Here is a 21,143-nt window from a genome sequence, read left to right as displayed (position 1 = left end):
ATATATATATATATTAATATTAGCGGTGGCGGTAGGAATATATAATCTTCGCATAATATCGCGGCACTTTCGCTGGCATCGACGACGCGTTGTCCGGCGTGTTCCTCGGACGTCAACGGGTTAGCAGCGTTGATAGCGACGGCGCGCGAGTGCGGATAGAATCGTAGACGTTGTCACTTTGACAACGGGAAGAAGACTGCGGTATTATTTGCGGCGGAATGTCGTCGGGCGTGCGGCGCTTGCTGGACTATGCACAGCGGCGTATAACGCGAGGTGTTGGTCAGTCAAATACTCATAATAGGGCGACGGCTGATAAAGGGGCACGAGTCGTGGGGCATTGTGTATAATGAAACGACGCGGGCTGTGTCAATTACAATAAAAATTTGTTATATATATATACATAATTGATGACACGCGCGCGTCTACGGGTTAGAAAATATTGTTGACTATGAGTGGTGAGCGGGGTGGGGCGAATGCATTACAACAGTATAGTCTCAAGGTCATACACGACGGGATACGTGACATAATAACACGTGCCGTGTGGAGTTACAAACTTACAAACGACAAACAAACAACAAACAACAAACATACACGTGAAACTAATATAAGCGTGTTAAAAATAAACAGATACTTTTTGTCACGTTACATACTTTGCCATGTTAAGTTTTCATCAGAATAAAAATATGGTTTCTACAATTTCAAAAGAGAATACGCTGCAGAATAAGATCCTTAAACAAGCTTATATTTGTAAAATTGTTAAAAAATGAATAATTATGTGTAAGGGCGTAGTTTGTTTATTCTAAAAGTATAGGAAAAATATTTGCACTCCGTGTTAATTATTTAAACGTGACAATAATAGTTTACTACCTTCAATAGAGGGCTATGACGACTAGAAAAATGCTAATGCAAACATTAATCAGCAAAAAAATTTTAATAGTCATAAACAAAGTATAATAAAAAAAGTGATAGAAATAATATAAGTAACCGTATCAAAAGTTTTTGTCTCCAAAAAAAAAAAGGTATTTGCGTAATATTATACAAAAAATAATGTTCGCACTTACCTTAATATCCTTTTGTAGTTGACTGAGTTAATTTTATGGCGATTTCATTCAGATTTATCGCTTTATTGTTAACAATCATTTAAAAGTCTTGTGTTTATTTCGATTAATTAGCTTTTTTGTGTATATTGGATTTAAAAAAGGATTCTATAGAATAAGGTAGCGTTTATTATTATTTGTTATTTCTTTACACTTTTTAAATATTTTCAAATTATATATAATTATATAATTATCAAATTATATATACTACTATAATACTACTAATAATATTTTCAATGAATTACTTATAGTCGATATTGAAATTTTTAATAATCACTCTGAACTTTCTAAAATATAATTATAAGAATATGTCTATCTATATTCAAAATATAATTAAGAACACTCTAGCGGCCCAGCGTTTCTCAGCGTAAAGCCTTGGCTGGTATAATATGCTCACAAAATAATTTTTTAAATATTTCTTTATGTATATTTTGAGAATATATTAAAGAGAATAAATATCGAATATTACACTAAAAATATTTCTTCAATGTGCTTAAAAAAATATCTTTTTAAAAATTTGCTTATAAATATTATGAAAATATATTAATTAGAATAAATATAGAATATTTAACTTGAAATATTTGTTGAATATATTATCAATATAATTTTTTAAACATTATAAATATATATCTTATTAGCCAACTGTGGTAACTTAAGAGAGACAAGCCATCCTCTTGCCTTTCTTTAGTTACACCTTTGGATGTAATTGGTATCTTGTTATATAATACTTATGTATTACAGGGTGGCCCACCACTCACTGACAACTTAAATAACTTTTGATCCAGTTAATATTTTTAGCTGATTTTTTTTTTAAATAATAGTTATACGTTAGGTCTATAGCTATATCTCAATAATTAATTTTTTTACATTTTATTAAAAATATTAATTATTTTTAAATTTTAAATAAAATGTAAAAAAAAAATCTAAGATAGCTATTTTGTAGAGTAGAATTTAAGAAAAATTTTAGTAAAAAAATATCTTATTAATATTCAGTAGTAAATATTCTGTAGCGTTTTGAAGTTTGTGAAAATTTGAATTTTCATGTATTATTTTACGGTATTAAACATTGAAATACGTATTGAGAAAAGGACAGAAGAAAACGCTATCTTTTCAATATACTTTTGAATGACAGTGATAAATAATAATTGCCTTATCTAATTTCTTATCATGGTATTAATGCCAAGTTTGTAATGTATACACATTATCATCATATGTATACACAGTAATCATGAAAAGATAATTTCATAAGTTTATTTTTTGAGTGTACCGTCGTGCCATAAGCATGTGTGAAAAATCGTAAATATTTTATAGGTCCTGTAACCGTGTTTAATATGTTTAGCATGTTACAAAACCATTTGTCATGTTTATATTTTTTCTGTGTAATTTTTTTTTTTATAAGATTTATTTATTTTATTAAAGTGGGTGATGTGCCAAATTTATTATAAAAATTTGGTGACGTAGTGTATTTCATTCCGGGATATTCCTGTGTGTTAAAACTAACAAGTTTCACTGATTATAAGTTTAAAATTAGTCACTTATTTAGGGCATCTATCCGCCGTGCTAAATGGTAATATCGTGCTCGATGACAATTAAGTACCCGAAGATGTTCATCGCATTCTTTAATTATAAAAATATATGTGTAATAAAATAATAAAGTTTTTTTTTAATAATATATGATTTTTTTCTTTTTCTTTTAACATATTATTATAAAAATGAGGTTAAATTTGATAAAATTAAAATTTTACTAAACCGTCAACTTTATTCTTGGGTATTTCATCTTTATTGGACTGGTATATATAGTATTTCTATCACTTCAAAAATAATTTTTCCTATTTTATAAAGTACGAGAAACGGACTTATCATGGTTGTATAAAGACTTGTCATAAAAATTTTGTTGTACACCAAATACCAACGACTTAACGAAAGTAAAATAAGTTTTAAATTATGTTGATTATAATGCTACATTTATTTCTCTATATAATTTTATTATGACATGGTCAATGAAAAGTTACAAAATCTGTTCATAAAATCAAAATTTTTGATATTTTTTATCATGATTGTGAATAGAAATACGCTAATAATATACAAAATAATTCTACTATAGTCGACTATTCATTTGAAACAATTACTAAATTACAGTAATGTCGTATTGAGAATATTTTTATTATTTTATTAATTACAAAAATATTTTTATAACATTTTTCAAAATAAAGTATTACGTTTAAAAGAAATATATTTATAACTAGACAAAAACGAGAAGAGAGCAATACAAGTATTATAATTTATATTATCTAAAATAAAATAGAATTATAACTATAAATAAACGTAACTCTTTTAAAGAGATATTTTTTAGAAATTTAGTTTAAAAATTTATAAATTATTGTGTTTACTTAGGTAATAAAATTAAATATTCAAATGAAAAAAATATATGCCCGTTTGAAAAAGATACGAAAATAAAAATTGCTAAAGTTATTGATATTGAAACATTAAAACTAGCTCACAAGAGTAGTTGCGAATTGAACGAGAATACAACTAGAAACGCTGCTAAAAATGGACATTTTGACTGTTTAAAATATGCTCATGAAAATGGATGCCCATGGGATGAAGACACAGCCGAAGCAGCTGCAAAATATGGTAATGTAGAAAACTTAAAATATGTTTATAAAAACGGCTGTAAATGGGATAAAGGCACAACTATAAACGCTGCTGTAAATGGGCATTTAGAATGTTTAAAATATGCACATGAAAATGGATGCCCATGGGATGAAGACACAGCCGAAGCAGCTGCAAAATATGGTAATGTAGAAAACTTAAAATATGTTTATAAAAACGGCTGTCAATGGGATAAAAGAACAACAAGCGCTGCTGCTGCATATGGGCACTTAGAATGCTTAATATATGCACATAAAAACGGATGTCCATGGGATGAAGGCACAACTGAAGCAGCTGCAAAATATGGTCATTTAGATTGTTTAAAATATTTACATGAAAATGGCTGTCCATGGGATGAATACACAACTAGAGAAGCTGCTGCTAATGGTCATTTAAAATGTCTAGTATATGCCCATGAAAATGGATGTCCTTGGTATGAAGGAATAACAAGGATTGCTGCTGGGAATGGCCATTTGGACTGTTTAAAATATGCACATATAAATAAATGTGATTGGGATGATACAATAATGGAACTAGCGGCTGCTAATGGTGATTTAGAAATTTTAAAATATTTACATGAAAATGGCTGTCCATGGGATGAATACACAACTAGAGAAGCTGCTGCTAATGGTCATTTAAAATGTCTAGTATATGCCCATGAAAATGGATGTCCTTGGTATGAAGGAATAACAAGGATTGCTGCTGGGAATGGCCATTTGGACTGTTTAAAATATGCACATATAAATAAATGTGATTGGGATGATACAATAATGGAACTAGCGGCTGCTAATGGTGATTTAGAAATTTTAAAATATTTACATGAAAATGGCTGTCCATGGGATGAATACACAACTAGAGAAGCTGCTGCTAATGGTCATTTAAAATGTCTAGTATATGCCCATGAAAATGAATGTCCATGGGATGATGGTATAACATGGGTTGCTTCAGAGAATGGACATTTTGAATGCTTAAAATATGCACATGAAAACGGATGTCCATTAAATGATAGTATAACATGGGTAGCTTCAGAGAATGGACATTTTAAATGCTTAAAATATGCACATGAAAATGGATGCAAATGGGCCATCGGCACAACTGAAGCTGCTGCTAAAAGAGGTAACCTTGATTGTTTAAAATATGCTGTTGAAAATGGATGTCATTGGGATGAGGGTACAACCAGAGTTGCTGCAGCAGGTGGTTATTTAGATTGCTTAATCTATGCCCATCAAAATGGATGCAAATGGGATGAAGGCACAACAAGAGCTGCAGCATTAGGAGGGTACATTAATTGTTTAAAATATGCTCATGAAAATGGATGTGACTGGGATATAGGGACAACTAGAGTTGCTACTGTGGGCGGTCATTTAAACTGCTTAATATATGCTCATGAAAATGGTTGTCCATGGGATGATCATATAACAAGAGTTGCTGTTGAATATGGCCATTTAGAATGTTTAAAATATGCACATGTAAATAAATGCGAATGGGATGAAACAATAACGGAATTAGCTGCTACTAATGGTGATTTAGAAATTTTAAAATATTTACATGAAAATGGCTGTCCATGGGATGAATACACAACTAGAGAAGCTGCTGCTAATGGTCATTTAAAATGTCTAGTATATGCCCATGAAAATGGATGTCCTTGGTATGAAGGAATAACAAGGATTGCTGCTGGGAATGGCCATTTGGACTGTTTAAAATATGCACATATAAATAAATGTGATTGGGATGATACAATAATGGAACTAGCGGCTGCTAATGGCGATTTAGAAATTTTAAAATATTTACATGAAAATGGCTGTCCATGGGATGAATACACAACTAGAGAAGCTGCTGCTAATGGTCATTTAAAATGTCTAGTATATGCCCATGAAAATGGATGTCCTTGGTATGAAGGAATAACAAGGATTACTGCTGGGAATGGCCATTTGGACTGTTTAAAATATGCACATATAAATAAATGTGATTGGGATGATACAATAATGGAACTAGCGGCTGCTAATGGTGATTTAGACATTTTAAAATATGCACATGAAAATGGTTGTCCATGGGATGAATACACAACTAGAGAAGCTGCTGCTAACGGTCATTTAAAATGTCTAGTATATGCCCATGAAAATGGATGCCCTTGGAATGATGGTATAACATTAGAAGCTACAAAAAATGGCGATTTAGAAATTTTAAAATATGCACATGAAAATGGATGCCCATGGGATAATAGCATAACTAAAGTGGCTACCGAAAGTGGTAATTTAGAAATTTTAAAATATGCACATGAAAATGGTTGTCCATGGGATGTTGGTATAACTAAAGTGGCTACCGAAAGTGGTAATTTAGAAATTTTAAAATATGCACATGAAAATGGTTGTCAATGGGATGACGACTTACTTACTGTGGCTATTAAAAGAAGTAGTATAGAAATTTTAAAGTATCTAAATGAGAATGGATGTCTATGGGATGAAAAAACAACTACAACTGCTGCATGTTATGGTAATTTAGAATACTTAAAGTATGTTCATGAAAACGGATGTAAATGGGCCATTGGCACAACTAAAGCTGCTGCTTTTACAAGGAATTTTGATTGTTTAAAATATGCACATGAATATGGATGTTCATGGGATTATGACACAACTAGAGTTTCTGCAGCTAGTGGTTGTTTAGACTGTTTAAAGTATGCTCATGAAAAGGAGTGTCCATGGGATGAAAGAACATCAGTTACAGCTGCCGTGCATGGTAATTTAGATTGTTTAAAATATGCTCATGAACATGGATATAAATGTATTGAAGGAACAATGAGAGGGGCTGCTGCGAATCGAAATGTAGGATGCCTCAAATATGCCTATGAAAATGGTTGTGAATGGGATGAAGGCACAACAAGGGAAGCTGCTGCGAGTGGTTGCATTAGTTGTCTGAAATTTGCTCATGAAAATGGATGTAATTGGGATGAAGGAACAATAGCTACCGCTGCCATGCGTGGTAATTTAAATTGCCTAATATATGCCCACGAAAATGGTTGTAAATGGGATGAAGGCACTACAAGACTTGCTGCTGCAAATCGTCAGTATCATTGTTTAAAATATGCACATGAGCATAATTGTCCATGGAGTAGAAATACCATTTATGAAGCTACTATAAGAGGCTTTTTTGATATAACCAGTTATGCGTATGGAAATAACTGCCCTAATTAGTTTTCTGATAAAATATAGTTTATTTTTTAATTGTCTTAAGCTAAAATAATAATAATTTTATTGATTACATTTATGCCATTTTATTTGCTTAATAAATACTCTTTTTGAAAGTATAACTAAAATTCTTAAAAAAATATTTTTCCGAATTTTGTTATTATATTACGTAATTAGTAATAAATGCATCTAAAACTCAAAATTCTATATTATCTATAGTTTAAACTTAAAATTTTAGCTTCGATGAGAAGCTGAGAAGGTATTGGTTTTACTATGATGTGTTTTTTTTTTTTTGTGACTTTTACCACTTTTTCTCAGCTCTCACTGAACGGTTTTCTTTCAACGATTAGAAATAAATTATGTATTTGAATACGTCAACCCTTATATTTTTTTCATGATATGGAAAACTTATTCTGTAAAAATTAAAACTGGATCAAACTTCTAATGCCGCATTGGGGTTGAAGTTCGACCAAATAGTGTTTTTTTTTAGTTTTTAACATTTATTTAAATAAATATTATAGTTAGCGTAAAAATATAAAGAATAAAAACTATTCAGTATTAACTTGTACACGCCAGATAAAAAAATATTCAATACTTTAATGCTGTCTTAGATAAATAGTGTTTATAATTGAAGACTCTAAAAATTGAAGGAGCTGAAGCTCCACTTATTAGATCTAACACATTTGTTGCTTGAAGGCCATTATGGTATTGCCTTCAATTGTTTTATAAAAAAAATATATATATTTCAGCAATAAAAAAAAAAAATTTTTAATTTTTTGTGTAGTTAAATAGATTCGAGCACTGATTCACTGACACGCCACGGGCCTTACAACTTAAAATACTATTTTTAATGAATGATAAAAGNTTCAGCAATAAAAAAAAAAAATTTTTAATTTTTTGTATAGTTAAATAGATTCGAGCACTGATTCACTGACACGCCACGGGCCTTACAACTTAAAATACTATTTTTAATGAATGATAAAAGACATTTATTGTTAGTAAGTACTGATTATCGATCATATCTCTATAAGAGTTATCAGATTATATATTTATAAGTAAGATTTTTAATTCATTACTTTACACTCATTAATTTAAATCAATAACATCATTCAACATTAGTTTGTTGAATTTTTAAGTTTTTTAATTAGCATCTTACAATTACAGAACAATTGTAGTATAATTATTAACACATGTACTAAACATTACATATATGAATAAAGCAAAAGTCATCTAACAAATGTTTTCCTTTTTGGATATTAAAAATAACCATTTATTAACACACATTTGAAACTAGGTCCTTATAATTCATTATCTACGACCACATCATGGTTTTTATCACAATTAACCAATCACAAACAATAAGAAAACATCTCAGGAATTTTACTAGAAATCGCAGATTTACTTTATCTATAATATAAAGCCATTTTTTTTCATAAAAATCGCTCTCTGGGCTGTAGCTGTTGCTTTTCTCTTTCTCTCTGCTCCTCAGCACAGATTTTTTATGCTTTTGGTCAATATTCTCTTACATAAAATCTGCGTCAGTATAAGTAAATATTTTATACCTACGACTTAGTTTTTCCATATTATCCTAAATGGTGAACATGGTCAACAAACGCATACTGTTTAGTTATATTGTAATACACACGACTTAATCATAAATCAATTAATAGTCACTTTTAAAATCACTCTTTCCAAGAAGAAATCTATAAATTATTTTTGTGTCTTTTAGCTTCAATGCGAAGCTGAGAAGGTATTGGTTTTACTAAGATGTGTTTTTTTTTTTTTTTTGTGTCTGTTACCACTTTTTCTCAGCTCTCACTGAACAGTTTTCTTTCAACGATACGTCAAAAGATCACAAATCGTATCTAGTCGAAGACATTATCCTCAAAAATTGAAAAAATTTCTCTCGTTCCCCGTAAATGGGGGAAACCTCCAAAAAAATTACAAATTTAAAAATTGCTTATTTTCGAAATTTTTTCAATTTTTTTTACTAAAAACTGCCGTAACTTTTTCAAAAATGAATATATTAATATAATTTTTGTTTTTATAGATGCTTGATGTCTTTACCTATCATTAAGTATATTTTTTTTGTAAATCTGACACTTAACTTGCCCACAGGGGGGGATTTAAAATGACAACTTTTTCACAAAAAATTAACTTTTTCTACTTTTGAAAATGTTTCGGAAGGTCTGACACTTTTATATATATCTTAAATTAAAGTTAATATAATGTACTTTATTATGAAAAAATAAAATTTCGGACTTTATTTAGTCTTCGTGGTGAAAATGGCTACCGAATGCTATTTTTGTGTGAAATTTCTCCATTTTAAATTTTACTTTAAAATGCTATAACTTTTAAAAAAATGTATGGATCAATACAATTTTTTTATGAGAAGTAGTATTTATATACATCTTTCATTCGACATACTTTTTTTTTAAATCAGACCATTTCTCTATATACGGGGGGGGGCTTCAAATATAAAAAATTCATATAGAAAGTAGAACTTTTTCAACTTAAATTGTGAAAGTGTTCCGGAAATACTGACACTTTTATATATATCTTAAATTAAAGTTAATGTAATGTACTTTATTATGAAAAAATAAAATTTCGGACTTTATTTAGTCTTCGTGGTGAAAATGGCTACCGAATGCTATTTTTGTGTGAAATTTCTCCATTTTAAATTTTACATTTTTTACTTTAAAATGCTATAACTTATTGAAAAGTGTATGGTTCAACACAATTTTTTTATGAGAAATAATATTTTTTAATAATCCTTTTTTAATTCAGGATATTAATAAGAAAATAGCAGATCATGTAGCTTTTGGAATAATCCTCCAATTTTTTAAAATTAAACACTATCCAAAGATTTGCATAGAATCGTTTTTTTTGATAGTGATTTTAATCACTGTCAGATATTATTATACTTGATCCAACTATGCCACGTCACCACTGTGCCGTGACCCCCCTGTGCTGGGTTTTTTTTTATTCTAATTTTAATTATTAAATGCATTGTATCAACTCTAATCTTATGTGTAAAAAAAACTATGTTGATGTTATATAAAATGTCTAAATGATTTATATACTATTCATATGTAATAATTTCTATATTTTATGCTTACTTAATAATAAACAGTAATGTTGTAAGAATGAGTCAATGATGATTTTTGGGGGTACAAAATATTATAAAAATGCAGAGTAAACACTTACTGTGGTCTATTCTTATCGTGCTCTAGACAATGTTACACGAACATTGTGATCATAATTGTCGAAGTTTTGACATGTTAAAGTTGTGAACTAAATTGAATTGTGTTATTTTATTTATCAATAATTGATTAATACTATTACTTAAGATATTATAAAAAACAAGAAAAATTATCAGGTAAGATTTTTTAAATCCAGAAGAGTTAATATTTATATTATTTCATGACCCTCGAATCACACCTCGAATTTAAAGTAACACTCAATTTTACCCTAGTCATATTCTCTTTATTTTATTAAGTTTTGAGTTTCGATATCTGTGTACTCGCAGCCTGATAGGACTATGCCAATTATCATCAGGTAACGTGTAGGCAGTTGAGTAGAGAGTAGTACAAAGTTTATGAAAGAATAAAAAAAATATTTTTGAAGTGCGCTATATCCGTCGACTAGCCAGTTCTAAAACTAGTAGTTCGGGTAGAGTTCATGATAAAATATATAGTTTGTAACATGGGAAACTTGTAATAATACAAAAATTAAGATAAAAATATAGCATGTATAATAGGGTGGCCCTTAAAAATCGAATGTCTTTTTTTTTTTACGCTACCCCTTAATTTTTTTTTAATGGTCAAAAAAATGAGCTGTGCAAAATTTGGGACCAATCCGTTAAGGTTAACCCGTGCCCACGGGCCTATTAAGTTGAGTCATAGAGTCAAATTTAATAGAAATAACTGATCTATGTCTCATAACTTTTTTTGCTCTTAACTTAGAATAATAAAAGTAAAACTCAAGTAAAGGAAATTTTACAGGAAATTCAAAAATAATAACTTCAATGTTGTTTTCTCAATAAATAGCCCACAAAAACACTACATACAGTAAAAAACATGTAAAAGTCTTAAAATACGTTATAACTGATTTTGTTGATTTTTAATTATTTATTTTCATTTTATTTTTTGGAAAACGCATATTCGTTTAAAAAAAGATTCTAGAAGTTTAATTTTTTATGCCAAGTACGATAATTATATTAGATTTATTATTTTATGGACAGTTAATTAATGATTAATTACAAATTTAACAGTTTAATTTAATTGTTATTAACAATTTTTAATTTATTTTTTTTTTAATAATAATAACTTTAAAAAAAATATTTTAACAATAATTAAATTATATTATTATAATATATTTTTTGATAATGTACTTTTTTTACAATTAGGAAATTTTTTCCGATAATTACTTACTATTTGTAAAACGTATTGTTTCTGTTCTTCATTTGTAGTTAATATATTAATGTAGTCTTAGATTAATTTAATGCCACGCTAGGCTGTATCATTAATGACTCGTAATTTACTTATAGTATTTAAAGCATTTATGTAACTGTTGTTCGCACTCCAAAATGATGGATCAATTTTCAAAAAATCAGTGTTCAGATTAAATAGTTGTAAATTTGATGGTAACTTACTACCAGTTATTTCGTGGGAATAATTACCAATAAGATAAATATTAGTTCGTAATACTTTAAAAGACGCTAAAAGTATTGTACATTTGTGATTAAAACGTATCATTTAATATATAATAATAAACAGGTAAAATATATTTAACGTGTTCACAAATTGTCTGCTGCATTTATACGACACAAATTATGTCAGTTGTCGAATAATATAATAATATAACTCAAATATACTTATCTTTAATAATAATATAATTGGTACTATCTTAAAGTAATTCAGTAAACCAAAATTGATATATTGATACGACAAAATGTAATAATACAATAAATTTTGTTAAATTTGTAATTAATCATTAATTAACTGTCCATAAAATAATAAATCTAATATAATTATCGTACTTGGCATAAAAAATTAAACTTCTAGAATCTTTTTTTTTAACGAATATGCGTTTTCCAAAAAATAAAATAAAAATAAATAATTGAAAATGTTAGTTACATAAAATGGTAAAAATAGTAAAATATAAATAAATAAATATATTAATTGGATAAAGCTATAATTATTGGTAAAAATAAATAAATTTATGATATCTTGAGATTGAGTGATATTGAATAAATTATGTAAAATATTCCTTCAATTTTATAAATTATCATAATAGTTTATTCCGCAATATATATTTTTTGTGGTTCAAAAACAGAGATTAAATTGTACTTACCTTATATACTTATTATGTCACGTAATAATATTTTAAGTAATCCAACGTTGATTCTTTATATTAAATGCACAATGAAACGTACACGGACGTTTCACATTACGCGTTGTATAGTCAATATAATTATTTACTAAAACGATTAAAGTTTTAAATAATACGATTTCACTACATAAAATCTGTGACTGATTTTTAAATGTAAAATAACTCTAAACACAATATTTTTATTAAAATTAGAATTTTTATAATATGCCTTTATTTTATTGGGTAAGTATTTTTTCAGAGATTATATTTTATTGAAAGATCGATACTAACATTTTCAGTTTCCTTTAACCTGACCAAAACAAGAACAAAAATATTCATATCTATATAAAAATGTTATCAAAGGAAGTATTGTGGTAGTCCTATATGTCCTAGCGCTGACACCTTGAAAGGATGCAGCACAATAATCACTAAGTCAAAAATTAAATATTAAATTTAACATCTCCGTAAGTTTCTTTGCACTGTCTGCCAGCTATGAGCGATTGAACAAAGACAATTTGAATAGATACCTCCCAATAATAAAAAAACACAATGGATTTTACCATTGAATAAATATTTAAAGTTAGGTTGGGTTTAAAAAAAGGTTTGATGTTTAAAATATTAATTGATATTTAATTTCACGATGAGAAAATAAAACATTATTCTTTAATAAACAAATAAATCTAAATTAAAAGATCCACTTAAAATTTTCTAAGTGTCATTTAATTTAAGAAATATTCTAAATCAAATTAAGTTTAAGTCCATATTACTTAATTAACGCTTGCGTACCAGAGAATGAAAATCTTGAGTAGTGTTTTGCAGATTTTGTGGATTTGCAAGTTACCGAAAGAAATAGTTTTGACAGTGAAAAATTGTTATTTATAGTCTAGCGATCTCTAATGGGATGTTGAAGCTATTATACTTAGTTAATTACAACGTTGGTGTTACTAAAAAATCTATACAATAAGTAAATTTTATCCTATAATTAGCTAGTTATTTTGTATTTTAAATAAGTAAATCCTGTTTAAATGATCTCTTATATTCATAAGATGTGACATACGTGTACAGATGATAATATCTTACTATATGCTAATACTATAAGTTATAACATAATATATATTACATAACTTTAAAATTAAAAAACGTTAAACCACTCCATGTTTTCTTTAATATAAAAATATAAAATTTTAATTTTTAAGGTCATATTGGCAAATTTAAACCAAGGTGCACAGCGTTTTAAAGTTTGCCCTTGATCCTTAAAATAATATTCCTTAAAAAACCTATGTTGGAGGTTTTATATGATTTTTTGAATAATAACCTAACAAAAAAACCTTGTGTAAAGACTTATATTTTGATGTATTATTTTTAAAATGTTTTAATTATTTAATTTGTAATAAAAATAGTTTAATTAGATAAAAATAAACATACAGTTTATTTTTATAGGAACTTTGTTATATTAAAAATATTAACATTTCATTATACACTAATCAAATGTTTCAAAAATTGTTTAAATAGTTTACAAACTTCTCATTAATACTCTAAATTTTTAAATAATTTACGAATAAATTAGAACTTATTTAAAAAATTATATTTATAGTAGAAAGTAATGGTAAATTTATATTTTATAAACTATACTACTGCCAATAATTGGTATCTTTACAATAAATTACATATTTTATATTACTGTATTCATAAATAATTACAACATAAAAATTATTTTTATAACAAGTGTAAGGAAGTACACATTTTTTAGCTTCGATGAGAAGCTGAGAAGGCATTAATATTATTACGATGTGTTTTTTTTTGTGTCTATTAACACTTTTTTTCAGCTCTCATCAAACAGATTTATTTCAGTGATACGTCAAAAGATCACAAATTGTATCTAGTTGAAGGTATTGTCCTTGAAAATTGAAAAAATTTTCCGCGTTCATGTAAATGTCGCAAATCCCTCAAAAAATTACAATTTTTTAAATCTGTAAATTTTAACATTTTTTTCTTAAAACTGCTATAACTTTTTGAAAAATGAATAAATTAAAATACATTTTTTTGCTTCGATGCGAAGCTGAGAAGGTATTAATTTTACTATGATGTGTTTTTTTTTTTTATTATTTTTTTTTTTTGTGTCTTTATACGCTCAATCTCAGCTTTCGCTGGACCGATTTTGATGAAAAATATGTTAAAAAATCACAAATCGTATCTAGTCAAAGACATTACCCTCAAAATTAGAAAAAATTCCCTCATTCCCCGTAAACGATGCGAAGCTGAGAAGGTATTGGTTTTACTATGATGTATTTTTTTTTGTGACTGTTACCACTTTTTCTCAGCTTTCACCGAACTGATTTCTTTCAACAATACGTCAAAAGATCACAAATCGTCTCTAGTCAAAGNCAGCTTTCACCGAATTGATTTCTTTCAACAATACGTCAAAAGATCACAAATCGTCTCTAGTCAAAGACATTACCCTTAAAAATTGAAAAAATTTCCCTCGTTCCCCGCAAATGGTGGAAATCTCCAAAAAAATTACAAATTTAAAAATCAGTAAATTCTGTCATTTTTTTCACTATTTTCTTAATACTTCCATAACTTTTTCAAAAATCAACAAATCAACATAATTTTTTTTTATACTATAACCTTAGATATTTCCCTTTTATTTGATATAATTTATATAAAATTTAACACTCAACCTGCTCACTGGGGGGGATTTAAAATAGCAAATTTTTTACAAAATCTAACTTTTTCAACTTAATTTTTGAAAATGTTCCTGTAATACTGTGTCTTTTCAACATATAACAAATTAAAGCTTATTTTATGTAATATAAAATGAAAAAAAAAAAATTTTCCCGACACTTTATCTTTTGCGTGTAAATAAAAAAACGTTATTTTTGTGTTAAAATTTTCGATTTCCGATTTTAAATTTTCAACTTAAAAATGCTATAACTTTTCGAAAAATGTAAGTATCAGCACAAATTTTTTTTCTAAATACATTATAAGTAAATCTTTTATTTGACATACTTTTTATTAAAATTGGACAATTTTCCCTTTTATAAGGGGCGTTCAAAACTTGAAACATTGTATAAAAAATAAAACTTTTTCAACTTAACTTTTTAAAATGTTCCGGAAATACTGCATCCTTTAAACATATGTCAAATTAAAGCTTATGCTGTGTACTATAAAATGAAAAAAAAACATCTTATCTTCTATGTGCAAATGGCTGTCGTAATTAAAAAAAAAATGTAATGTTTGCGATAAAAATCACCTTTTTTCGGAATGTTTTTTGTACTTAAAACTGCCACAACTTTTTCAAATATTAAGAAATCAAAATAATATTTTTTATATTGAAACCTTAGATAATTTCCTTTCATTTGATATCATTTTTTTTGAAAATCTAATTTATTTTGCTCATTTAAAATTTTTATTTAAGTCATCTATTAAGATAAAAATGTAAAAAAAATCTTTTCTGATAAATGTACTGTAAATAGTAATTATAAAATTTCCTGATTGCATATTAATCTTAACAATTTCATTTTTTTCTATTTTATGATGTCAATTTCAAACTTGCAAATTGTGCTAAAAGTTGTGGTAATAAATTTATTTATTTTTTATTACTATTAACTTTCACATTAAAGGACATAAAGTAGAGTAGGTTAAAAATTATTACTTTTAACATATTAAAAATCAATAATAATTTGAAAAAAATTAATTATAAAAATTATATAATATATAAGTAGAGGATTAGAGGATATCTCGTGGAATGAGCGACTGGTAGATTTAATTAGTGAGAAAGATATATGAGAAGCTGTAGCATCAATAAAAAAGAATAAAGCAGTAGTACCAGATGGAGTGACAGTAGAAGTATGGAAAATATTTAGCAGTGTTGGCATAAGGTGGTTGAAGGAACTTTTAAATAACAACTTATTATAAGGGAAATTACCAAATGAATGGAGGAATAGTATTGTGGTGCCGATATTTAATAGTAAAGGACACATACAGGAGTCTGGAAATTATAGAGGCATAAAGCTTATGAGTCATAGTATGAAAATTTGGGAAAAGGTAATAGATAAGAGAGTAAGAAATGAGACATCGGTATCTAAAAACCAGTTTGGATTTATGCCCGATAAGTCAACAATTAAACCAGTATTTTATGCGAGGCAACTAATAGAAAAGTTTAGGGAAAAGAAGAAAAAGCTGTGTATGGTATTTATAGATTTGGAGAAAGCGTATGACAGAGTACCGAGAGAGGGTTTAAAGTAAGCATTAATGAGAAAAGGAGTCCCGAAAAGTTACAATTATATAATAGAAGATATGTTTGATGGCAATTGTACCAGTGTAAAAAGCGTAGAAGAATTAACAAAAGGTTTTCGGGTAAGAGTAGAAGTGCATCAAGGTTCTGCTTTAAGCCCTTACTTAGTCTCTATAGTGATGAATGAAATTACTAGGCAAAAACAAGGAGAGGTGCCGTAGTGCATGTTGTTTGCTGATGATTTAGTGTTAATAGGAGAAAATAGGGAGAAAATTAATTAAATGCTAGAGGTATGGAGATCAGCTCTTGAAAAAAGGGTTTAAGAATAAGTAAAAGTAAAACAGAGTATATAGAGTACGAGTTTGACAAAGGAGAACACGAGGTAGGTGAAATGAGGAAGTCAGTGACAATAGGCTAGGACGTGATTGGAGTGGTGGAGAGTTTTAAGTATTTAGGGTCAGTTGTACAAAAGAGCGGTAGTATTGACGAGGATGTAAGTCACAGAATTAAGTGCGGGTGGTTGAAGTGGAGAGAAGCGTCTTGCGTCTTATGCGATAAAAGAATTCCAATGAGGCTAAAAGGTAAATTCTACAAGACTGTAATAAGGCCAGCTATTATGTATGGTTCAGAGTGATGGGCGGTTGATAAGAAGGTAGAGCAGAGAATGAGTGTAGCAGAGATGAGAATGCTTAGTTGAATGAGTGGAGTGACTAGAGAAGATAGGATAAAGAACAAGCATATAAGAGGAAGTATAGGTGTAGCGTCAATCGTGGATAAGATAAGAGAAAATAGACTTAGATGGTTTGGTCATGCTATAAGGAGAGAAGAATCGGAAGCTTTATGAACAAGTATAGAAATGAATGTTGAGGAAAGAAAAGGTAGAGGAAGACCAAAAAAGAGATTGAGGGATGTTACTGAATGCGATATGAGGGCAGCTGATGTGAGCGTAAATGATGTGGGAGATCGTGTCAAGTGGAAGTTTTGGATAAGGGTGGTCGACCGCAAGTAGTTGGGATTAAGGCGAAGAAGAAGAAGAAGATATAATATATAAGTAAAAGAATTACTAATCTGGATATAATTAAGGAAATAGAAGTTGATATTGCTTTTGTAATTATCCACCAATTTCTTAGAATTAAACACTATCTACAGATTTGCATCAAAGCGTTTTTTTTTTATAGTAATTTTAATCACTGTCAGATTAAGTCTATACTAGACCCAACTATGGCACGTCCCCTCTGTGATGGGTTTTTTTTATATTTTTATCGTAATAATTCATATAAATAAAAGTCTTAGTAATCCTTTCTATGTAACTATTGGTGTTTATATAGATACTATAAATTGAAATATTCAAAAATATTCCGTGCAAAGTTTCACCTATGATTTCGTTTATTGTTGTGTTAGAGAATTTTATTTTAACTTGTATCTTTTTGGTTATTTCTTTTTATATTAATACTTGATTTGAACTAGTAATTAATAATATCAAAAATTAGTGGTGATAGAAAAAATCTAATTGTTGATTTTTAATTAGCACGAAAAATTGAATAATAAAAGTATATTTTGGACTGATGAAAATTATTTGTAGACTATTTATTCATAATTTACCACAAATTATCCTCTGAATATTTTAGTATCAAGCTTTCGATATTTATACACGTAAATACTTACACGCTTATGTATATTATAATTCAATAAAACAAATGTATTTTTCATCTAATTTATCCTTACATTTGGGTTTCATTGTTATAACATATTGTAAACATATTGTTAACCAGACATTGTTATAATTATTTCTCCCATAAATTTGTTATATTTTTAAATTTTAATAGGGAAATCTCTAAAAAAATTACAAATTTAAAAATTGATAATTTTCGACATTTTTTTATTTTTTTTTGACTTAAAACTGCCATAACATTTCAAAAATGACCAAATCAATATAATTTTTTTTATATATGCACGATATGTTTACCTATCATTTGATTCCTTTTTTTTATATATATCTGACTCTTTACCTGATTCAAAATGATAAATTTTTTCACAAAAAATTAACTTTTTCAACTTAACTTTTATAAGTGTTCCATAAAGTCTGACACTTTTATATATATCTTAAATTAAATATAATGTAATATACTTTATTATAAAAAAAAAAAATTTCGGACTTTATTTTGCCATTAAAAAATTTGACCTCTGGAGTTGTCTTCGTGGTGAAAACGGCTACCGAATGCTATTTTTGTGTGGAAATTCTCGATTTTCTTTTTTACATTTTTAACTTTATAATGCTATAACTTATTGAAAAATGTATGTATCAATACAATTTTTTCATGAAAAGTAGTATTTATATTTTTCTTTCATGCAGCGTACTTTTTTTTTAAAATCAGACCATTTTCCTTTATATATATATACATTCATATATTACACTTATAAATCATAAATGTTGTAATTAGGATATAAATAAGGAAGTAGGAGATTATGTAGCTTTTGGAATAATTCACCAATTTTTTAAAATTAAATACTATCTACAGATTTGCATAGAAGCGTTTTTTATATTAGTGATTTTAATCACTGTCATATACATTATACTTAACCCAACAATGTTATGTCACCACTGTGCCACGACCCCACTGTGCTGAGATTTTTTAATTATCTTATAATGATATCGACAACATGAATTATATATAAATGAAAACATTTGAAAAATATTTAATCACAGATAGTTTTTACATGTTACGTTAAAACATGTTAACCATGTCAACCAAAACAACCATGTTATGCAATTTCTCAAAATACCTCACAAAAAATTCAACTGGTTATAGAATATTTTAATTAAAAACAATAATTCTACTGGGTTTTAAACGCTCAATCACCATGCGATCTTGTGTGAACAGCTGCGTCAAATATTGGCTGTTTAACTTGGTTTTAGCAGTTGCGGCGTCCGCGCAATTATTGAACATACGCGGTCGTTGGCTGACTACCGGTAGTATGCACGGCACAGTTTTTCTTGTTTGTTCTATGGCAAAAGAATACACAAGTTTAAAATTGAGCGGTTTTTATCTGCAATCGCCCGCGTTTAAACTGCTTCGTGTGTAATTAGCTTTACGGCTACACTTACCTGGTTATTCGGATAGGTTGATGATGTTCTTTGTCATAGCCTATATATTAAAGATGATATAATAATTTAGTTTAAGTAAATAGAAAAACTGATATAAAGGGTAACATACTGAATTTATTTCTATAGTTTGTTGTTGCTACTTCAACAAATATGAAAGATTTATAATTACAATTGACTAAAAGAAGATGGGCTATGTAATAAACCAAAAAGAAAAAATAATAATAATAGAGTTTAAAAGATAAAAATGAATATAAAAAAAATTAAAATTTATAATTGGGAAAATATGGAATCGTGGTAAAATTACGGAATGAATAAAAGATAAAATCGTGGAATGGATAAATATCGATATCTCGGGGTTGAATATTATTCATAAAATGTCACATAAAGATCTATAATTTCTCTTAATGGTTTATTACACAATAGATTGTTTTAAGTTCAAAAAAATTATAAAAAAGACTAAGTTTTTTTTAATTGAATATATTCCAAATCCAAATTAATTAAACCGAACGACTAAGTCCCAAAGACTGAAATCTTGAGTAGAGCGTCGCAGATTTTGTGTATTTTAAAATTACCGAAAATAGATTTTTATAACCATAAAGGGGTAGTCTAGCGATCCTTATTGTGACCTTAGAAGCCTGGGCTTTCTATTCTAATTGGTTAATTATAATGAAAGAGCTGCGCGTAAGCGTTACTTAAAAATCTATATCTATATCTATAAGTACATCTTATCCCATAATTAGATGGTCATTTTGTATTTTAAATAAGGGAACCCTGTTTTGGTGATCTTGTATATTCATAATATGTGACATACATTATAAGTAATAATATAATATTACAGCTAGAGTAACGCGGATTTTGCTTATTAGCTTTAGAGGAATGATGAGTGAATAGAATGAGAGTGTGCTAATTTTCTTAGTCTTTTTATATTAAAACATATATGAAATACAGAGAGAGGCTAGTATTCTTAAAAAAGTAACTATTTTATCCTGCCGTCTATTGGGAGCCACAAACAAGCTTATGGTAATTAAAAGATTAGACATATTGTAAACATCGTTCCAAGTGATATATTTATATAAAGTAATAAAATAATTAATTTATTAATTAGTAATTAAAAAAGATATTTATGTTTTTTTTTGTTTATTTGTCTATTAAACCCAGATTTCCAACCACCCATTTTAACATTTATTCGTATTTATTATCATCATCCATAGTATTTTCAATTGTATTTTATTTTACTACACTTATACTAGTTTTTCTTTTTTTTTTTGGTTTATGATACTTTAGTTCTCGATAGTCAATATTATAGTGAGTGTTAATAATAATTATGATATAATATATTTTCTACATATTATGTATATTATATGATTTTTGTATATTACGTTGTATATTGGCAAATAAAATAGAACAATTTAAAATAATAGATGATAATTTTTTTCAAAATGATAACAGATTTGATTATAACAATTAATTTTGTTTTCATTTCTTAATTTAAC

The 21,143-nt window shown here is 27.7% G+C and overlaps 1 protein-coding gene across 1 annotated transcript in view; it reads left to right on the top strand.

Moving 5' to 3' along the window:
- The window catches only part of LOC126896862 (uncharacterized), a 12,012-nt gene extending 4,793 nt beyond the window's left edge, over positions 1-7,219 (top strand). The window contains exons 3-4 of the mRNA XM_050670000.1: positions 3,492-3,632; positions 3,795-7,219. Of these exons, the coding sequence (XP_050525957.1) occupies positions 3,492-3,632; positions 3,795-6,940 (3,287 nt within the window). The 3' untranslated portion in view covers positions 6,941-7,219. The remainder of the gene's footprint in view (positions 1-3,491; positions 3,633-3,794) is intronic.
- The last annotated feature ends 13,924 nt before the right edge of the window (positions 7,220-21,143 follow it).

This window comes from Daktulosphaira vitifoliae, unplaced genomic scaffold, assembly GCF_025091365.1.
Source record: "Daktulosphaira vitifoliae isolate Bord-2020 unplaced genomic scaffold, ASM2509136v1 Scaffold_1, whole genome shotgun sequence".
NCBI lineage: Eukaryota > Metazoa > Arthropoda > Insecta > Hemiptera > Phylloxeridae > Daktulosphaira > Daktulosphaira vitifoliae.
The sequence above is the reverse complement of the archived record's forward strand: the minus strand, read 5'-3'. Positions and strand labels throughout refer to the sequence as shown.